We start from the raw sequence: 22,472 nt of genomic DNA, 5'->3' as shown, positions 1-22,472 counted from the left end.
CTATAGGCTACCCTGAAAATATTTTTTCTAACCTCATCTGTAAATATATTTATTTTTTATTATTACTTATTTTATTCAATATTTTAAATTTAACTTAGGCACGCTAATGATTATACACTATTATTGACTGTAATTCAATAGATGGAACTATAAAATACAATCACTATCACCCATATCTAAAATTTTCTGTGTCAGTCAACCATTATTTAAAAAAAATTTACGATGACATTTTACAGAAGTTATTTTTACGAAGATGTTTTTGTGTTAACCTGACCTAATCATAGATAATTAAAATATAAGTTTAACATGTACAATTATTACGAACCATTATTTATTTTACAACATATAATGAACATAATATGTACTGTAATTAAACTTCTGTAGCAAAAATAATTATTATTTTGTACCTATGCTTATTACCATAATGGGTGAAGCTGTAAATAAAAAAAATGTATAAGTACTTATTGTATGATTATATTTAAAATTAGCTATGGTATTGATAGTTTTAAGTTTAATTCCAATTTCATTGAAATCATTTATAGTATTAATACTTTTGATTAAAAAAGGAGTACCTATACTTATAAAATAAGTATTTTATAGACGTTATTTTATAAATAACCTATACTATGAAATTATAATTTATTTTAATTTTCTCAAAATTCTTAAATTGATTTTTATTGCATTGTATAAGATATAAATTAACATTAAGTTAATATTATTTTCATGGATAATTTTTTTTTTAAATGTTATAATAATTTGTACTACCTAATTAATATTTAATATATTACATTAAAATCATTCGGAACATACATTTTTTTAAACAAAATAATCCAAAAATAAAAATGAAAATAAGTAAAATCTATGGAATTAAACAAACATTTTACCACTTAAAAGTAATTAATCAATAGAAAAATTTGAAATAAATACACACTAAAGTTTTAAATTAATATTGGGTTCACAAGTAATTCTAATTAGAATTATTCGTGAACCCAATATTAAATGAATAATAAATAATTCTAAATAGGTAAAGGATGAATGAATATTGCGTTATGGAGTTAAAAATATAATTTTGAAAGCTGAAATTATTAGTTTATTAAAATATTAAATAATAAAAATAGACTATAGATGAATATTAATAGAAATAAAAAATTGTATTTTATTTTATCTTAAACATACATGGTAGTATATATGTATAATAGTTAATAGGTTAGTATAATGAGTAGGTTTACCTTAGTTTTTTTTTCAGAATAATATATATTTTTAAATAAGAAAAATTTGATTATTTATTTTGTATAGGTCAATTGCTACTTGTAAAGTTGTAAATATGTATATTTAAAAATTGATTGTACATACTCCGATATAATAATACATAATACAACTTTTTATAATAACTATAGACTTATATTATTTATTAAATTGTTAATCGTATTTTAAAATTATTAAAAAAAAATTAAACTTTCAAAAAATTATTTTATTTTTGTAATACACTTTATATTATGCATATACGAGTAAGTATCCATTTTCCGAAATTTTAGAAATATATAATAACATATAGTTCACGACTTTCAATTTAGCAAATGAATAACACTCATTTATTAAAAAATAGTATTAATGAAATTGAATTAAATATTGTAAATTCATGTATTTTGTGATTAATTTCAATGTATTTTAATAATACGAGTAATATACCTTTGAATTAACTGAAAATAAACTCTGACTGACAATTAATGTTTAGGTAATCTTAAAATGTATACCGAACAAAACTAGCTTATTTCATCGCTAATCATAAAATAGGTCAGAGCATATATGTACTATACTATGGTAATCTATGTTTTTAGTTTATATTTTCTTCGGTTATATGCTTATAGCCGCAATGCATATTGCTGACAGCTAAGTTTCTAATACTCGACCAGCATATAAATACCGGCCAGCCATAACGATGAGGTACCAGTGTCAGTCGAACAACCAACATGAAGTCTTCTTTGGTTATTGCATCCGTTCTTTTAGCCGGCGTGGCTCTGGGAGTCAATGCCTACAGAATCAACAACAACAACAACAACAACAACTACGACAACCAGGATGAAAATCGTAAGTATACGCTTTTAAAAAATAATCATTATCCGCAAATTAGGTATTATAAATGTATAATAAAAAAAATGATTTACCGATAATTATTAATTTTAGGCAGCCAGTGGTCCCGTTTCCAACAATCAGATTATAGTGCTGAATCGTTTAATCCAGACACGACCTATTTTGATCAGAAATCAGTTGATTCTAAATTAAATTACAACAATGACCAATTCAACAAACGCATCAACGACGACAACTCCGAATCGACTTTTGCCAACCGTCAATACCAAAACAGCCAATACGACGAGACCCATTTCGGTTTTAACGAAAACCAACAACAGAAATATCAACAGCAACAATATCAACAACAACAACAACAACAACAACATCAACAACAACATCAACAACAACAGTATGGAAGCCAAAACCAAGCTACAAGTGGTCAGTTCAGTGGACTTGCCAAGAAAATCGCCGACAAAGTCGCCGCTATCCAGCAAATCGCCGTCAACCACAACATCGCCGATAACGTCAATTACTTGAACGGAGCATTTGAAGTCGCCAGAGACTCCGTAAGACTGTCCGCAAACAATTTCGTGTCATTCTACAACACAACCATGAAGAACCTCGACAACGGTAATTTGAAATACATGTACTTGAACCCCGAAAAGGATACCATGTTCGCACAATACCATTTCAACCAAATCGAAACCGTCGGATCATTCAAATCTGACGTCCGCGACGCTCGTACGGGCTACTACACAATTGTCATGAACAACGTGTACAGTAACTTGACAACCGGATTCTATGATGACAAACACTCCGTGGTCAGATCAGCTAAATTCCAAAATGCCGATGCTAACCTCAAGACCCAAGACGGTTCCGAAACACAGGTGTTCAACACAGCTCTACAAAGATTTTTGGGAGTGTTAGCCAAAGCCGTGTCCAACGAAGTGAAGATGTCCGCCAGAAATGCTGCGTTCGTCCAAATCAAAAACGAAATCCGCAAACCAATCGCTTTCCAGAACACAGAAAATAACAAATTGTTCGACTTGATCTGGCAAGAAAACAACGTCGCCATGGAAATGCCCAACATTGGATTCCAGGACTCGAAATTGGCCTCCGCCACTGAACAGTTATTCAAATCGATGACCTTCCAAAGGAAATCCCCAGACTCTTACACAATGCGTTACGACTTCGCTCTCGACAATCTGGAATGGATTTCCGCTCTGACCGTCATGACAGCCGGCAAGAGGACAACCATCCCTCCCACAAAATTCAACGTTGAGAAAATCAACATCCAAGTCTTCTTTGACAAATCGTCTTTCGAACAACAACAATCGTGTGACAAGATCTTCACTAACGCCTATGTACATGGTCTGAACTTCAATCTGGACAACAATATCCGCCCCGAAGTCGTGTCCGCAATCGAAAACAACCTCGAACGTTTCATCCAACACTCATTGGGATCCTACATCCAAACATCTTTGAAACAAATTGTTTGCAACAATAATTATTACAAATACTAAATTTATTTATTTACAGATTTTGTAAATGTTAATTTTGTATACATATTATTATAGAGTAGAATATTGAATAGTAAACATATTAAATTATTAGCATTATACAAGTAATACTATATTATATTTATAAATTATGTATATTATTTATAAATATATTTTAATAAACTGAGAACTTGATTCAACATAGTGACTTACACGTTTTCAAACAATATAATCAACAATTTTAAAAAAAATGCTGATATAGTTGTTTTGTGATTCCAGGTAATTTATAAACAACTAAAACAATTAAAGGACATCTTCATAAATTATTTATTTATTCGTATGGCTCAATATCACTATTGACTTTGATCATTTTATTATAGAAACAATATATAAATATATTATTTTAATAATATTATATTTTTATAATAAACTAGTAAAATAAATTGTTTTGTTTAAATAGGTAAGCGTGATATAATATACCAGATATTATGTACCAGGTTATGTAACATACAAATTATAATATAATATAACTACAATATAAAGTGCATTTTATAAGTAACACATTTGATTAGCCTGATTTATATTCATATATCTGCAAATTTACAAACAATTATCATAACTCTAGGGAAATTTTTCGAGTGCAACTATAAAACAGTTAGTAGGTAGTTCAGTAGTTCTGGGATACACATATTTTTATAAGAAATGTAGTGGTGTTTGTAATAAACAAACAAAATAAGGTTAAACCCTTAAAGGTTACCAAAACATAATATAGCATTTTCGCCTAATTTAACATACGTATGATTTAAGTATGCTCTTAAGCGATATACATAAATTTAAAAACAAAATTAAAGCAAATTTAAAGCTGATCTACATCCTTGTCTCATAATGGCGCATACAGTCGTCCTCTAAACAATTTACGTATTAGATATATTATTATTCAATATATCATTATTTTTTTGTAAATGTAGGTACCTACAATTAATATTGACATAATATTTTAAATAACACGAATGTTGTAGACGTATTATGTTTTCTTTAGTTTAGCTTTATCTTTAGTTTAAACAAAATATTTGCTATTAATTTTACTTTTAAATTACATTTTATTATTTTAGAGTGAAAATTTAATATGAAAATATAATATTTATTTAGTGGACTTGGGTTAAATCTTATCAATTAAGTTGGCTAGTAGAAACTGTTGAGTGTTTTGTTTGTGTTTGTATGTTTTACTATTGTGATTGTTTCGATATTTAAGTTTATCATTTATTCAGTGATTCTATACACTCCAAAAAAAAAAAGTAATGTTCTTGATAATGAACACTACAAAACTTTAGAGTAGGTACCTAAAAACAATTAGTTTTGATTTAGGTAAAGATTATGTTATCGCACGTCTAATTAAAATAAACTCACCTATCTTTTATTGCCTAAGCCATAAATGTTACATGGGTAGTTTTTTAAAAATGCACTCCAAGCTGTATTATTAAAACACACATTGAACGCCATTTTTTCTGATTTATATAAGTGCAAATGGTGTGGTTTTTTTGGTGATTACAACTTTAAAACAAATAAATCAGTAGTTAAATAATTTGAATATGTATAAAAATATCAATATATTATTATCGTCATATTGTTTTATGACTGACTGACAAATAAATATAAAAAAAAATTGTCAAATATATTTTATCCTCGTGATTTTAATAATCATTTGAAATAGATCGTGATTTAGATTTTGGGTGGAGCGAAGAATGTTTTTTTTTTATTTATTTTTTTTTTATACATGAAGACTCTAGTAGAAAAACGCTCCAATTAGACATTTGTAAGGAGGTTTCTACATCAAAATTTGAATTTAGTTGGTACTTTTAGGAGAAAAAAATTTAAAATAATTAAACTTTTTAAAATAATCGCAAATTAAAAAAAAAAATAAACATTTGTTAAAAAGTTTAATATTATTTAAATAGTTTTATAACCAAAAAAATAAATTGTCAAAATCGTCTTTTATTGTATACAACGATTTATCATTAAATTCAAGTAAAAACATACAATGACTTACACGATTAATACTATGATAAGGGGAGATGTCACTAGTGACTACTGACTTTATGCCTTATTACTATATGCTGTTTGTAAAGTATTAACTGTTTTTTATATAATAATAAATACTATTTATGATAAAAAGTACAACAAAAATGTATCAAATATTTATATTTAAAAGTGAATCTCATGCTCAGTCCGCATGCAATACATTTTCCATTTAATAAACTATAAGACAATTTAATTTTTTGGTGGCATCTATTTCTGGACTTCATTAATTACCTTTTTGAATTACAACAAAATAAGAAAATCAATTTTTTCATAAACCAAATTTGCGGAAACATTTAGTTTTTCCGATTGTTTTGTATTGTACAGGAAATTTATTTTTAACCTTCTCCCCCTTAAAAAAATACTTACAAAATACAATTTTCTATCAGAAACCACCCCCAAAAGTGAAAATCAAAGTACTTTTACTAATTTTAGTACTGCAAAAGGTGTTGATGGAAAAAATAAATACATCATTGTAAAAACTACACATTCATCGCTCCGCTTAAAATTTAATAATCTTATTGACTAAAATAAAACATTTAGTTAAAAGTCTTAACTCAAAACGTTAGTTGCATGGTTGCGTCACACAATAACTTTACAAAGTTAATCTTACATCTATCGATTCGATCATCCAGCTATTAATTTTAGCGTATCATCCATTCTATTATTTTGAAATTTCATAAATGACTATAGTATTATGGTCATATGTACATAATATACCTTTAAATAATATGATATATGTTTGCAAAGGATACGTAACTACAATTTATAAATGATTAAAAATTGTTTTTTTTCTAATTTTTTTTTTTCCGATTAAACCAGTTTGATTAAACAATAACAATTGAATAGATACCACACCTATTATTATATTTTATAACTCAACTTTTTAATTGTAACCGTCATAATTGTTGGTACGTGAGTGATAACAAAAGTTTTGAGTAATTTTTTTAATTCTTTTTGACAAGAGTTGGGTATAAGTTTCCATTATCGTTGTAATACGAATAGATAACAATATAATATTTAATAGTATGTTCAAACAATGAAGTATTACATGATGTATACATAAGATTAAGTCTTAATTGTGCACCTCAGAGTTTATTTTTAAACGTCTTCACACGATATTGCAATGTAAACAACATCTGAAACATTATGATATTAATTTCTGGTATCTTTCAAACAATGGTTATACAATAAACGTATATATAACTGGTTTTTACTTTTTAATACACTCGAAGAACACTACCCACACTAGCTGCACTTCGCAATAAATAATATTTGAGAAGGTGTGCTTAAAAAAAAATATGTAAATGTATAATTATATTTTATTCATTCTTTATAATTTTTGTATACTAAATGACATCCGAATGATCATTAATTGATGAGAAACAATTATTAATTTATTTATTGAATTTAAAAAACCGAATAGATTGGCAAGTCTTTGGTTTCTACTAGAACATAATTTTACATTTAATCGAATTCTTTTTTTTACTTGCCCGTAGTGTAGGGGTACCCCTATATTGATATTTTTTCATACACTTTATTCAAATTTATTTATTTTTTACATCTGAATAATTATTCAACTTTTAAACCAAACTACTATTAGTTTTTTGGAATTACAAATCCGTATCGATTGCAATACTTATCCGATTGCATTATAAAATGTTTTTATAGTTGATTTAATTTTGTTTTGTTTTTTAAAATACATTTGACTGCAGACACTCACGTTCATATTGCCAAATTTTGTTTTTTTCATATAAATTATACTCAAATTATTTTATTTTTTATACTTTTGCCAGCAATTTCCGAGTGACCTCTGAATAATCATTTATTAATTAATTTAATACCTAGACATCTAGTTATTAATTTATCAGGCTGGAAAACAGATAAACTACGTCTTCTACTACCACATTATTTAAGTTTACTTGCCGATGTCCCTGACATAGTACTATAATAATACAGTGATAACGGATTGTTTAATTTAATTATTTATTGATTATTCAATACTTAATAATAAAATATTTTTGAAGTATGCACTGTATAATATATACGCATATGTATGGACGTTAATTTTACAAACTTTAAAAATATGTGGTTATTTATTCACATTTAAAGATATTGTATAAATATTCTAAAAACACAAATAATTTCTATTTTACACTTACGAGTATTGCACTTTTCTATACACACTCATTGTTATTATTGGTCAAAGTAATAACTGTTGCGACCTCAGCACTAATCGTGTGACACTTTTCTGGACGTTTTTACTTTTCATTTTTGATTTCTTAAATGTAATTTTGAATTCAATAGTGACTTGATACTAGCTAGCTGTACCTACGCCGATATCGACATTATTATTTGTATTGATTAAATGACATTTCTCGTGTCGGCCAATTAATACAACAGTTTAAAACCGTTCTAATCTAAACCACAATTATTAGTATATCGAATATTATACTTCCTCTGTACCTGCGCATCGTCACATTTTGGCCGAAACAATAAAACAATATTACAGCAGTGTCTACTGTCTGTATATTATTATAACAATATTATCGTCGTACTCGGGCCGTCCGTTATTACGTATTATAATATTATTACGACGTATGCCCGTAATATCGTAACTGTAATACGTGCGTTTTCCCACTACATACATATTGTACTATTTGACCACCGAAATCGAGCACCCGTAAGACCCTGTGGCTATAATAGGGTTTTATTATTACAAGCAGGTAACTCTCTCTCTATATATACATATATGTGTGTGTGTGTGTGTGTGTGTGTGTGTACGATGCGACTGTACCGTATAATTATTATCGCAGTACGTCACGCGTCCCTCTCGGGAAATTTGAGCGGCGGCGGCGGACAACACAGTCAGGTAAACCCCCCCGACCGAGTCGGTTATGCGCGTCGAATTCTACCGTTTAAACGATGGCTGTTGTACGTATACGGCGGGGTATTACGCGCGTATTATAATCGTGTACGCCGATCGCGACCGGCCGGCGTGTACATCTCGCTCGTCCGCCCGCGTGTGTCGTACGTGATCTATTCGAACCGTGACAATTTTACGACTCCAGTCCAATTCCCACCGAAGACAACCTTCGGAATAAACTACACGCACATTATAATAATATATATTATCACACTATATAATAATATGGACCTGATATTATTATTGTATGTACTATACGATCGCACGCCGACGTTTAAGCCGCGTCGATTTTTTTCTGTTTTTTGATTTCTGATGATATTATTATTATACGATGGTCATCGGGACGCATGTGCATCAGCCCATTAAAGTGCCAAGACGACAGCATAATAATAATTATCGTGTACGACTTTTATTATTATTTTTTACTTTTTTATGCGGTATACCTACGCGCGCATCTGTCGACTATAAAAATCGTCAACTATGGTTTTTTTTTTTTATTATTATTCCCCTAGAACGTCGAGACGCGGTATCACACATTACACGTATATATATATATATATATGTTTTAAACGTCGTTAACGTTTTTATTTTTCTCATATTTTTACGCTGTGCACGCCGCGCGTAGGGTTTTTAGACGGTGCCGTGGAAATCTATAATAAATCCGAATTTAAGTATAGGTATTGCATAATGATGGACAAAACGTGTTGGCGTCTTAATACATTATATAGGTGTACCCACGCGGTGACGGCTGCAGTACGCGTACATAAAATATATAAATATATGGACGCTTCAAGAAGATGGCCCGATGAATTGTATATTTTTATTTCACTCATTCACTGTCCGTGTCTGTTGCTGTATAATATTATCAATAATAGCATATTACATGGAAATATTCAATATATATATATATATAACAAATACATTACGGCAAAATAATAAGACAACGACTGCGTGTCGACATAATTAATTAATATATTATCGACAGAACTGCAGTTCTACAATAGCATCGTTTAATGTACTGGGTTATTCAAAATGTATCATCCGATGCTTTGCACTTGGCTTCCTAGGTCATTTCATCTTACGCCATTTGACTATAGATAATTTATTTGGGAATATGTCAAAAATACAGTATTTTTAAATACTGTTTATTTACCACTATTATCAACCTAAAAATTAGCGCAGTCAATTACAACGCATATGTATGGAATAAATTAGCTTGATCTTCGATTAGATGTTATCCATACGTGACCAAAGGAAGCCAGGAAATATTATTCTTTTATTTAATGTATCATATTATGTTAATCAAACCTAAAATTAAAAGCATATAAGCATTTGAAATAACCCTGTAGTATTTAGCAATGTTCTTATTTTTTTTTTCAATACCACTAACAGTGAATAAAAAATAATAAATTAAAAAATTTCATAAAATACGAAATTGATTTTTTAACAACGTTTATTCGCATTTTGTAACACATTACAAAACTTTTCAATAAATGCATGTACAACTAACATTATTTTTTTCAATTTGATAAATGCTGTCATTTCAGTTGGATTATGTCACATTCCGTTTGAAGTATGATTATATTATAAATAATAATATACATAAAAGGAAGGACCAAAAAAAAAAAAAAACAAAAACAAAAAAACATAGGAAATATAAGAATAGTTTGATAATAATTGTTGAGTTTTAAATATATATATATAAGTAAAAATAAAATGAATTAGGAAAATTATATCAAGAAACGTCTAAAATATTATTATCAGTCGTATGATATTTGACGTCATGGATATCACAGTTCAGTAGCCCTTTATGAATGATGCCAAATGTTTTTTGTCTTCGTCGCTCAGACCGTTCCGCAACGTACGCCTCACTGTAAATACGCATAAATTGCATCAATATAATGTATAAGAGATTTCTTATAGGTGGACAAAGGTTAGTTTATCACAACTATGCCTATGTATTACAGATAACAATATTGGGTAAACAACATTACGCTTACGACTTATAAACAGTGGTAAGATTTTTAAGGGAGGTCGCACGATTTGTTGTTTTTTATAAAATGGGTAGAAGTTTGGTGAGTTTGACTGTGTAAAGTCCAACGGTTACTTATTTAATTACGTTATATCAAATATGTATAGCTTTATAATTCAACTTAATTAATAATTTTATCATATACCAGTATTATTTTAACACTATTATTATTATTTTTAATTAAACGCAAATAATGAATATAATACTGATTGGCGCGTATAAGTGACGGGTGAGTTTCGGATATTTCTAAAATTATTTTACCCGAAATAACCAAACACTTCACCACGCCACTGTATTTAATTTTACGAACTTTCAAATTACTGAAAAACGGGGAAATTTCTTAAACAGCATGTTATTATTATACCGACAATCGACATTGTATGGTTTGTAATACCTCTATTATACACGTCTACGAATCAACAAATATAAGGACAAGTACTTGATGGTTAATTATGGTAAAATAATATTAGTATTTACTTATGACAACAATTTAACTCGACTTAAATACACTACCTAGTAATATTACGCCTAACCACGATAGGGTACTAATAAATTATTAACGTCTTGTCAATTAGACGAACGTCGTCGTTTAGGATGAAGAGAAGTTAAACCTGCTATATTATAATAATGTAACTATTGGTCAATGTCTTTACTACAAATTATATTTTAAATTAAAAAAAAAATAAAAACGACACGAAAGTAAAAACTCTATCAGATATCAACAATGATTTAAATGTAATTTAATAAAATTTGGCAGGAAGGTATTTTTACGAAAACACACAACACAAAACACAAAAACGAACACAATAGTTATAAATTTACCAAAACTACGACATCGAATTACGAGAGTGACTGCTACTTTGCCTTGGTATATTATCCCTAGTTCGAGACCGTTTGATCACTGCGTAAGTCATTAAACATATTCAGATAAAGTGTTGTTTTTGTAACGTGCCATATTACCGAAGTATATGCCTCGTACTTACGTGACTTTCTATGAGCGTCTTTAGTTCTCTTACGTTCCCTCTGCGTGGTTCTCGTGTTCGCCCCAGACGTGGCAGTGACTGTTTTCACCAGGCTCTCGATCAGTTCATCGTCGTCGTTGCTTAAATGAACACCGTTCGTATTTCCTGCTCACAGGACAACGGTCAATTTTTATTTCAATCGTTTATTAATATACCAAATTAGCAACCCTTCCATATTTATTGCAGTACTAACCCAAGGAATGTCTACACTGATTCCTCCACGAGAACACCCTGTTGTTTGAAGGGTCTTTATCCAATAATTGTCTGAGTTCAGTGTCAGCGTCTTGTTTATCGATTTTTCCGACTTCCGTTATCATCTTGCCCCGTGTCTTATTCCGCTCCCGATGACTAGCCTTCTTGTGCAGTTGTTGAATGACACGCTCTCTGGTGGTACGGTACTCCAGCGAAAACTCAGATACGATACGGCACAACTCGTTTGGCTTGGTGAGTTGGACTTTATGCAGAGGAATTCCAAGCCAAAGACAAAATTTATTGAAACGGTTCATAACGCGACGGTGGACTTTACCCAGCACCACAATGCGTTCAGCACAGTCCGCCAAAAACTCTGACATTCTAAGACATAATACTCGTTATTAGTAAATGTACTTAAATTATTGTTATTTCTATTACTTCTACTATTATTAATTAAGGTCAAAATTTAAAATTCTGAAAATATACATAATATACACATACTATATTATACACTTAAAATAGCAAAATTATATATATTAAAAAAAAAATATAGATTCTTTTTTATTCATAGATTTGTATGTTTTTACATTACCAATTATAGTAATTTATTTTTAGATTAAAATATTCTAGTTATCTAATTTATACTTTTAATAAGGTATTGTAAAATAAAAACAATATAGACTAAGATATATAAATATTGTTGATCATCAATCTATCACACGATCATATTATCAAAAATCATAGTTTTTATTTTTATTTTATATGAACTTTTTATTTAATCATATTATAAATTAAAAATTATATAAACCATCAAATAAGCAATAAAAATTACAAAATCATAAAACCATTCAAATATCTAATTATATGTACTAAAAACTTGCAATGCAAAAAGTGTTATCCCTAATAATCATTATTACAATATTGCTATACGTATTGAAAAACGTTTTGACAGATAAGTTTAAAACATTTGTTTGTAAAAGTAAAACTGTATGTAAATTACCCCAACAATTTTCAATAAATCTAATTTATTTATTATCTTGTATATTTAATATGCACTGTTAAAATACTAATTATTATATTTTATTTTATTTAAACTATTTAGGCAATAATATTATGTTTGTCATTTAATAACTTAAATTTGTGTTGACAAATAAAACTCATCTCTGTCACAGTCTAATGACTTTAGAGATGAGCCACTTATTATTTATTATAAAATTGTGTGTCATTTATTGTTGGAATAAATATATATAATAATTATTATTATTATTATCTATTATGCGCGACTGCAGTCTGTCATGTTGATTAGTAATGGCGTACTTAGATTTTATAGCAGTCGCCCCGTCGTGTTTACTGATCGTCTTTAAATGGTCGAAAGACGCCCTGCATTCTTGTTCTACTTTAGATAATGTCGCAGCTATTTCCCCGAAATCTACTCTTGAAGCACGTGTAATAGCACCAATCTAGTTAAAAATAGTACGATTTTATATTATAATAATATATATTGACTATAATAAAAATTAAATAACTACCTCAGAATATAAATCCGTGGAATCGGGAAACTTATCCATAACAATATGACACAAATGGTGGAGAAGAGAATGTTTATGTACGGTGTCTTTAACTTCTGGTACTTTAGCCAGGTATTCAATTTGAAATCCTTTGACTTCAGCTCCGTTCAAAAATATGCCTACTGAAAGCAACGTGCCCAATATCGCTTTAAACGTACGGTTCGTTTTCAATATTTCAATTCCCTGCATTAAATCCATAAGTGGTTCGGCGATTTCTTTTTCTACGTTCTCATAGTCTAATTTAAAAGACCACAGTTTTAACCTAGCTGGAAGTTCAGATATTGATGCTAGTGTTAATAGGAACTGTTCAGCGCTGCCCAGAGGCAAATCCGGACACGCAGACTGAGCCTCTTGAATTTTGTTTCGTTCTTCATCACTAGGAAGCATAGTCATAAGTTTCTATAAAAAAAAAAAAAAATTATTAATGTTATCATAATTAAATAAAAATTATAATGATCTGTTAAAAAAAAATATTAAGCCATGTGCTTTTTTATAAATTTTCTTCAATTTATTACCTCTATTCCCTCTCGATTTATGACTGTCGGATCCATTTTCAATATGGCTGCTTTAATGGACCGCGGTGGAGGTAGTTTTGTCATACCTATATTAATTGCATTTGATCGTTTCGGATCCAACACGATTACTTCTTTTGTTTTATTAATCTCTTGTTGTTTCTAAACATTTAAATTACAATAAGAATAGAACATTTTTACAAACACCCGCCACCCCCATTTAGTTACAAGCATAAAAAAGCCTTACCTCCTGGAAAAATTTGTACAATCCGCGTTTTTTTCAATTTGGTCGCATTAAAAACAAACAAAATATCATTAAAAAGCTTCACAAAGTATTACCAAGCATAAATGCATATTATAATTTTAAGAGAACCATTATAATCATAAACCAAAATCCCAGGTGTGTTACTTTTGCATTACCCGAAACCATTTGTGAGGCCAAATATACAGCATATTTTAATATTTCATAATCGAGTAATATTATTATTATTATTATTATTATTAATTAATTATTGGGTAAATAAAAAATTATATTTTTGTGTTCTTTACCTTGGTAATAAAATCTTTCGCTCGAGATTCAAATAAATGTTCAAGTTTATGAGTATCAACGTCAACGGGACTTAATTCTTCCCATAACAAACGTTCAGAGTTTAATTTCACTCTAGCGACAGGGTCATCTCTAACTTCCTGTAATTATTCATAAATTAAACAATTTTTATTTTTATATTAAAAACCATAAATAATATTATATACCTTCCAAAATAGTTTAACAGTCTTTTTGGTTTTCTTTGCAACATGCTGTTGCATAGGTGGTAGCATAGGACAAGGAGGTGGGGGAGGAGGAATACCTCCGAGTAATGAAGAAGACGCCAACACATCAGAATCGTCATCAGAGTGTAGAGTAGAGAAATCTAAGTCACATAATTGAAGAGATCGATCGCATTCGCTTACTAATCTCTCCCATTGTAAATCAGTCTCAGTTTTTCTCGACAATATATCTATAGCCGACTCCGAGGTCGGACTCTTCACTACTTCATTTTTTGACTGAGATTTGGCAAGTCCTATAAAACAAAACCATACATATTTTAAAATATACAATGATTATTATAAAATTAAAAAAATATATAAAATTAAAAAATTAAAAACTTAAAAAGCCTTACATACCTTCCATTGCTTTTGAAATTATTCCTCTCATATCATCTAGAGGTGGAGCTAGTTTGGTAGGCGACTCATCTGGACTTCTTAAGTTTGTCAACTTTTGTGTTAAGTCTTTTACCGAGCTCTCTCTTTGAACTTGCGAGTCTCCATTACAGAAAGACAGGTTAATCGGATGTAATCCATTTTGACCTTCAGAACTTTCACCTAATAAATTATAATAATTAATATAAAATACATTTATTTTATTAACCTTACCGTACTTATTCTGCGTTGGTAAATATATAACATACTGGTTATAGGTACATACCTTGATCGTCAGTACTGGACCAATCTGGTCGAGCAATATTGTTCTTATACTGTTCCCGGAGCAAGCTCCGTTGTCTTTGAGCACGTTCCCTTCTTCGTTTTAAGCCAGGGGTCACTCCAGCGTCCTCACCTGATGCAAAGCGAAACAAACAAAAACGCTACACAACGACGGTGACAAATATTAACGCTTAAAGCTAAGCTGTAGTAAGCAAAATAATTAATTATAGTCTAAGTGGAAATAGTTTTAATATATAGCCATAAAGGTATAATAATAATATTTTTGTTTTAAAATAATTCAAAAACATACTCAAAAACGAAAAATTAAATATGATTATTAAATAGGTTAGACAAGTCGAAACAATAATAAAACAAATTCATAAATATTTAACCACGCATACCTGGATGAGGTAATTTGTTTGGTTTTGGTAAAGGTGGATTTATATCGAGTCTTTCCATAAGTAAAGGCATTTGAACACACGTGTTACCAGCTGAGTGTCTTCTAGATTTCCGCCTATCTACAGAATCTAATGACGAATTCAGTGATTTTCTATTTCTTAGTGTTTTTCTGAAATATAAACGTAATGTACTGACATATTATATGGTACATATATTTTTTTTTCAAAATATCTACCTATTAAAATGTTTGTACCGCTTACCTGATTGAATGGTCTACTCTGATCGGAGTAGATTTGTTATCTCCATCTTCGTGTTGCAGAACAACTTCATAAATCTGAAGTTGTCTGAGAAGATCAAGTTCAGTTCCCGGCTTCGACATGTACCTGGAAATAAAACAATGTTTATAGCATGTGCCATGATGATAACAATATGTTTTTCGTCTCACTTCTGTATAACTTGTTCCATTCCTTGTTCCTCGATAGAATCAACTTGATCGTAATACGTATCTTGATCCGGTATACCGTTCAATGTCTTGTTGATTAACGTCATCGCGTACACCAACAGTTCAGTGTCGACCATATCGGGTTCGGTGAGCAGTTTCATAACATTACTCCACAATGGAGTGCCTACGGGAAAAATAAATAATAAAACGGACACGCACAATACAAACGATCGGCGGACCGAGATAATATACAATATATATATATATATATATATACATAATACATATTTTTACGATTATTACCATTGGATTGGTGCACCGCGAGTACGGCTTGTATGAAAATCAAACAGTTGGATTCGACGTACTCGATGAAGACCAGCAACAGCTTTAGCGCGGTCTTGACGACCAATCGGAATCTGGACGTCAGCAACGAGTACAGCCACTGAATGGTCGGGTTATCCTCGATGACGCCGTTCATGCCGTCGACGTACAACATCACTTGCCCGAGAGCTGAGAATACAAAACGGTCGGACGTTATATTTTTTTGTTCGCGGAAGTTGCCGGGTATAATTTTTTTACGGAATAGAGGTACCTCTTAATATGTAGTTTTGATAATTCTGATCGACGTCCGATCCCAGCTTGATGAGACACCGCAGCCCATCGTTCTGTATGAACTCGTGAACCAAATCCTTATCCTCCTACAACACATATATTATATATATTTAGTATAATATTACAATAACATTTCAGCTGTTGCAGCGTGTACGCGGCGGCGGCGTCGGCGCACGGGGCGCTCGAACAATGGCCCGGGCTGTTTACATTGCTAATCACTATAACATATTACAATATAATATATATGATATATAAACACACAGGCGAACAGTTTCTCTAAACCTTGAAACGCTTGTGCCCCTGGCGAACACGCGCACAAAAGAATTATCATTGTTACGGTGTGTTCTCCGAGTCGTGGTCTCTCACCTGAAATATGTGCTTGAGCGCGAACAAACACCTCCGGAGCTCTTTGCCTTCGGAGTTCATCAGTTTGTCTGCAAAATAATAACGATAATAATATTAATAATAAGAAGAGATGAAGAAAAAGAAGAACAAAAAATAAAAGGTCACGATTTTTCGTGGACTATCCGTGGGTACAGGAGCAATTATCACCGCGTGTTCGTCATTATTTGTTACATATTTTTATTGTACCCCAAACGTGTTCTATTCATATGAATGCGAGTATATAAGGTACGACTTGCGCTATTAACTCGCTTTAAATAACGTCAGTTTCAGACAATATAATAACCACTCGACCGTACATAACGAATTTCGCCTATTTACAATATTTATGGGATACTTACCGATTATAGTGTGTACTTTGACTGACAACTGCGTGCGCAAAACAATCGAGTTTCTTTTACTGGAATAAAAATAAATATTATTATTTATAACAATATTAACAGTAGTTATAATATATTATGGTTGAAAAGTGATAACAAACTGTGTTATTATTTCATGCAAAAACAAAACATATTTTATCATTTTAATTGGACCATTATTTTTAATGTATAGGTAGGCACGTGTCATATTATATCCTATCGCGGTATTTCCGCAAAAGGAAGGTACCTATACTTCTTCTAAAGTATAAAAATTAAAACTGTAACTGAGTTTTACGGCATGAGGTGAAAGAGGCCATCATATCAAACAATTACCGTGGGATACAAAATATTATGTTTTTTGAACAGCCCGAAATCGTGACTCAAATAAAAACCCGATCCGACTTTTAGATCTAAACGTTCGTTGAATTTTTTTCTTGGGTAACTGCAACCCGTGTCGAAGGCGGTAACGCAATAATAGCTCTCATTTATTTAGTTTTCTTTTTTCAACCAAGTATCCATATCGATCTTAATCTGTCCCCACATAACGGCGTTTTATTTCTCTGTCATGATTAGAATTCTCTGTTAAAACTATGACAGATTTTTTTTAGTGTCGTTGTATTTGTCGTATTTGATGGGACACGGTGACACGGTGACTAAATAATAACAGTAAAATGAGTTCACAGTTTATTAAGTAAATATTTAGTTAAATACTACAAACCAATAATTGTTTGATGAAATTAATAATGAAACAGGTACTCTTCGAGTTATTATTGGTCGAAGTTTTGTTAAACCGTCTTAAACAATAAATAACTTTTAATCTAAACTAAATATTTATGTACGTTTTCAAAAATCTAAAATAAATATTGAAGAATCTACATTAGTATTAGTAACCGAGAACAAAATATGACGTGTTATTTTACTGATTATATATTTTTATTTAACTGCTGCATGTTATCACGCGAGCTTATTGTACAGTTTTTTCACCAACTAACGAAATCAATTTACTCTCCAATAATAATTATTATGTTATGACAACCGATTCCCATAATGCTACGAATATTACACATTCTTTATCCTCGATGTTCCAAAAAAATTCTCATAGTATTATTTAACTGTCTTATTTATATAGGTAACCACGTGATGTATATAATATAATATTATAATATGTAAGGACCAACATATAAATATACTTTTATTAAATTAAAAATAAAGAATTCCATTGAAATATTCTTACAAAATACGTAAATTTCACAAAAATGTTGAGACTAAGGAAACATTGATTAATATAGTTGTATGATAATATAGACTAAAGATCAACAAATATTTATAACGTTTATTGATATTAATGTATTTTTTTCACTAAAATTTATAGAAGCTTTACATATCAAAATATGATCAAATAGTAAAAGGCAGTGCCTACCTATACCTATTATTATTTATAATTTCCTAGTACAGCATATTCAAATTAAATAAATAAAATAAAATTTTATCTGTATACAATTGGTATAAAATATCTCTGACCAATATGTACTATATGCAGAGTGATTATTTTATCATTAAACACTCATTATATCAAAAAATGTAGAATTTTTTCAATTTCTTTTTTTCAAAATTTTTAGTTTGACGCTTTTCTAAAACTTTATATAACATTTTTATTTTTTCACCCTTATATTTAAAAGTGAAATCACTATCAACTTTTTATTTTCAAATGGCAACCTTTATTTAAAATGTCATAAATAATAGGGCTATTTTTTTATGAATTTTAACATTAAAACTATTATTTTTCATAAACCTTTAGTGAGTTATAACTGCTCAAAGTTGGGCGGTTTAAAGTTTTAAGGTGTTCGTCCTACTGGTTATTACGACTGTGAGGCGTTGGTAACTACAGGTACAAAGTTCATCACTGCGTCGATAGTCGATAACAAGTTTATTAAATATGAATATATGATTATATGAAATGAGAAGTATTATAAAAACCGAAAACCGCTCAACTTTTAAAAACTATATCTCGTTAAAAAATTAACGAAAAATAATAATTTGAACGTTAAAATTCACAAAAAAATAGCCCTATTAATTTATTACATTTTAAATATAGGTTTTCATTTGAAAATCAAAAACTGATAGTGGTTTCATAATTTCATTATTAAATATAAGAGTGAAAAAAAATATTTTAAAAAAGTCAATACTCGACGAAATAATGAGTGTTTAATGATAAAAGAATCAACCTGAATTATATGAACTATTATACATAATGTTTCATAGGTAAATGCATGATTTGACTTTGAGTAATTACCTATAAAATATTCTTGATACAAAAAAAATGAAGTGTGTAGTTACAATTTAAGATTATAAGTATATAAATAATTTAATTTATCCGATTAAAAATATAATTTACGAAATTCATTAAATTACATATCAATTGAACAAACAGAAATAGAATAACTGTATCTTTTTTTTTGCCAATCTTTCTAACAAAAAAGATATACCTAATTATACCTTAAACCTACTCTCCTATTATGTCACTCAAGAATAAAATTTTATTGAAAATTGAATATGCGATTTTTGGCGAAGAGACTAAACGATTATCTAGAATAATCTTTATGACATGAAAAAACGTGTTGTTGGCCAATTAAAAATAAAACTATCTAAGTATAATAGAATCCTGTAAGCATATATATATATATATATATATATTATATTTATAGTGTGGTCTAGCTAGTAAGAATTATTATGTACTTATCATATTATCTAATGAAATACAAGCGTGGGAAAATATATAGTTACGTCCCAACACTGTCGATCAGTTTAAAATACCTTAAAAAAAATTCATCGCTTGACTCATATAAACAACATTGTTTAATATTTTGTTAGTTGACTACGAATAGATATAATATCAATTGAGAAAATTTTGAATTAAAATTTGAATTTCACTTTCACATATACTTATGTATTTTACGTATTTACAGAAACTTATATGAGATTTTTTGTGAAAAATGCTTATTTTTCTTTATCTCCTCATACATAGTAGGTATTAACATTTAGTGCATTCAACCAAAACCCTTCGTTTTCCCCCCTATTACTGAATTATTCAATTACGATAAATACTCAAAATTCTATATGATTACAACTGTACTAAAACGACCATGTTTAATAATATACGGTTAACCTATTATACAGGATTATTCGCATCACGAATAATTGAGTAAATTTTCTGAGCGGGACTATTAAACCGAAAAAGAAAACACGTTTAGGTGAAATGCCAATCTATTTATGACTTTATCCTAATTCCTAATGAGGTATAATATATACTTAATAATAACGTTTAAATAATAATATCGCTTATCCGAACGCATTCGGATATGACTGTCACGATCCAGAAAACATCCACCGTTATTAGTAACTATGATAATTGTACTCGTATATATGTATTATAATCGGTACCATCCCCAACAACGACGATATGGATCATTTCACCGACAACAAACTTCATACTGCGGATTGTGTCGAACCGGTATCGATTGCGGATATATATATTTATGGCTACAACGTTACTGGGTTTACGATAAAACCGATGATTTACGGCGTGTGTTATCAGACGCGCGTGTATAATAAAAATATAATAATATATTATATAATATGTACTCACTCGTTTTGAAATCCTTCGAATTCCTCCGGTTGTTCGGAAATGGACGCCTCCATGTCTAGGTAAGATCCGAAATCGCCGTCCTTGTACAGCTGCAGGGCGGCGTCGTCCAACTGAGAACAAAAAGAAAAAAAACGGTGCAACATGAAATATGACGGTCGTCCGAGAGATAGTACGTATAGTTAGTAAATACGACGAACCGAGCACCACCGCACCGGGACGCGTAACGGCGACGAGTCCGCGCGCGGGCAAAACGGTCGCGCGACGACGACGTCGGCGGCGGCGGCGGTGGCGGTGCGGTTCGGATGAGCGGGTGTGTGTACCGCACCAGCGGTAGTGGTATATTATACTCGAAGCGTATTATAATGACATTACGATATATTATGCATAATATAATATATGTATATAGGAGGCGGTGTGCTTCCGACGGGATGTGACACGGAACGCGGTGACGACATTATACATGGTAATGATAATATGGTATAGGTATATACCTACCTGGCCCGTATTAAAAAAAAAAAGTCACCGGCATCACCGCGGCACACACGACGAGCACCGGCGTGCGCGGGCGGGTGACAACCGCCGAGCGGGCGGGGGGGCAGCCGCCGGTCACGGTCGATCGGCGTGTGTGACGGCGCGCGGGGCGGGCGAGGATTCTGTGCGCGGTTAATGAGGTCGGGAACCGACCACGATTCGCGACGGTAATTATTAACGGGCCAAAGGTCCGTGAACCTAAACCGACCGACTACGACGCCGACGGATCTGGATCGTACACATTATGTTATTTACGATCTGCCGCAGTTTTGTCATCACAACGCCGCGCGATTTCGGCTGCGCGGGTGATGTAGTAGTAGGTATACAACCACGGGCTCTCTGCGCCGGATCTGTAGCAGCCCATCGGGAGGGGGAAAGGGGTAAGAAAGGTTTTATAGTTTTTTTAACAATATTACATTTCCACCGTTTCCACCGGCACACCCCCGCGCGACCTGACAGTGCCTCGCTAACCGCCCGACCGTGAAACGACTCTATATATATATAATATTATTACATTGTTTTGTCGTATATATTATAACGACGATGATGGTCATTGTCGTCGCGTTATAAATCGTTATTGTTTAGAACCCGCAAGTATTATTATGTCAAGACGTATATTATTATTATTATTATTATTATATGCATATATAGTGACTGTTTTGGAAACAACGCGGAACGACTGCGAAACGGAAGAAAGAGACGTTGGTGAAGGCGACGAAA

At 30.9% G+C, this 22,472-nt stretch overlaps 2 protein-coding genes across 6 annotated transcripts in view; one reads left to right on the top strand and one right to left on the bottom strand.

Moving 5' to 3' along the window:
• The first annotated feature begins 1,909 nt into the window (after nucleotides 1-1,909).
• On the top strand, nucleotides 1,910-3,715 carry LOC132931605 (myb-like protein P). Its single transcript, XM_060997483.1, has 2 exons — nucleotides 1,910-2,088; nucleotides 2,185-3,715. The coding sequence occupies exons 1-2, from the start codon at nucleotides 1,971-1,973 to the stop codon at nucleotides 3,594-3,596; spliced, it is 1,530 nt and encodes a 509-aa protein (XP_060853466.1). The 5' UTR covers nucleotides 1,910-1,970; the 3' UTR covers nucleotides 3,597-3,715.
• A 6,294-nt stretch (nucleotides 3,716-10,009) lies between these two features.
• The window catches only part of LOC132919654 (FH1/FH2 domain-containing protein 3), a 43,678-nt gene continuing 31,215 nt past the window's right edge, over nucleotides 10,010-22,472 (bottom strand). For 2 of the 5 annotated variants that reach the window (XM_060981419.1, XM_060981451.1), the window contains 19 exons: nucleotides 21,222-21,331; nucleotides 17,558-17,616; nucleotides 17,181-17,248; nucleotides 16,795-16,900; nucleotides 16,506-16,712; nucleotides 16,206-16,386; nucleotides 16,021-16,143; nucleotides 15,763-15,929; nucleotides 15,366-15,494; nucleotides 15,065-15,262; nucleotides 14,654-14,961; nucleotides 14,450-14,587; nucleotides 13,904-14,062; nucleotides 13,350-13,787; nucleotides 13,138-13,280; nucleotides 11,822-12,201; nucleotides 11,590-11,733; nucleotides 11,429-11,507; nucleotides 10,010-10,445 (listed from right to left, as the gene is read on the bottom strand). In XM_060981419.1, the coding sequence (XP_060837402.1) occupies nucleotides 11,434-11,507; nucleotides 11,590-11,733; nucleotides 11,822-12,201; nucleotides 13,138-13,280; nucleotides 13,350-13,787; nucleotides 13,904-14,062; nucleotides 14,450-14,587; nucleotides 14,654-14,961; nucleotides 15,065-15,262; nucleotides 15,366-15,494; nucleotides 15,763-15,929; nucleotides 16,021-16,143; nucleotides 16,206-16,386; nucleotides 16,506-16,712; nucleotides 16,795-16,900; nucleotides 17,181-17,248; nucleotides 17,558-17,616; nucleotides 21,222-21,331 (3,132 nt within the window). In that variant the 3' untranslated portion in view covers nucleotides 10,010-10,445; nucleotides 11,429-11,433. Of the gene's footprint in view, nucleotides 10,446-11,428; nucleotides 11,508-11,589; nucleotides 11,734-11,821; nucleotides 12,202-13,137; nucleotides 13,281-13,349; nucleotides 13,788-13,903; nucleotides 14,065-14,448; nucleotides 14,588-14,653; nucleotides 14,962-15,064; nucleotides 15,263-15,365; nucleotides 15,495-15,762; nucleotides 15,930-16,020; nucleotides 16,144-16,205; nucleotides 16,387-16,505; nucleotides 16,713-16,794; nucleotides 16,901-17,180; nucleotides 17,249-17,557; nucleotides 17,617-21,221; nucleotides 21,332-22,472 lie in introns of all 5 variants that reach the window. The other 3 variants (XM_060981427.1, XM_060981444.1, XM_060981436.1) reach the window with 2 other exon arrangements.

Source organism: Rhopalosiphum padi, chromosome 1, assembly GCF_020882245.1.
Source record: "Rhopalosiphum padi isolate XX-2018 chromosome 1, ASM2088224v1, whole genome shotgun sequence".
NCBI lineage: Eukaryota > Metazoa > Arthropoda > Insecta > Hemiptera > Aphididae > Rhopalosiphum > Rhopalosiphum padi.
This window is presented reverse-complemented; position numbering and strand designations above follow the sequence as displayed.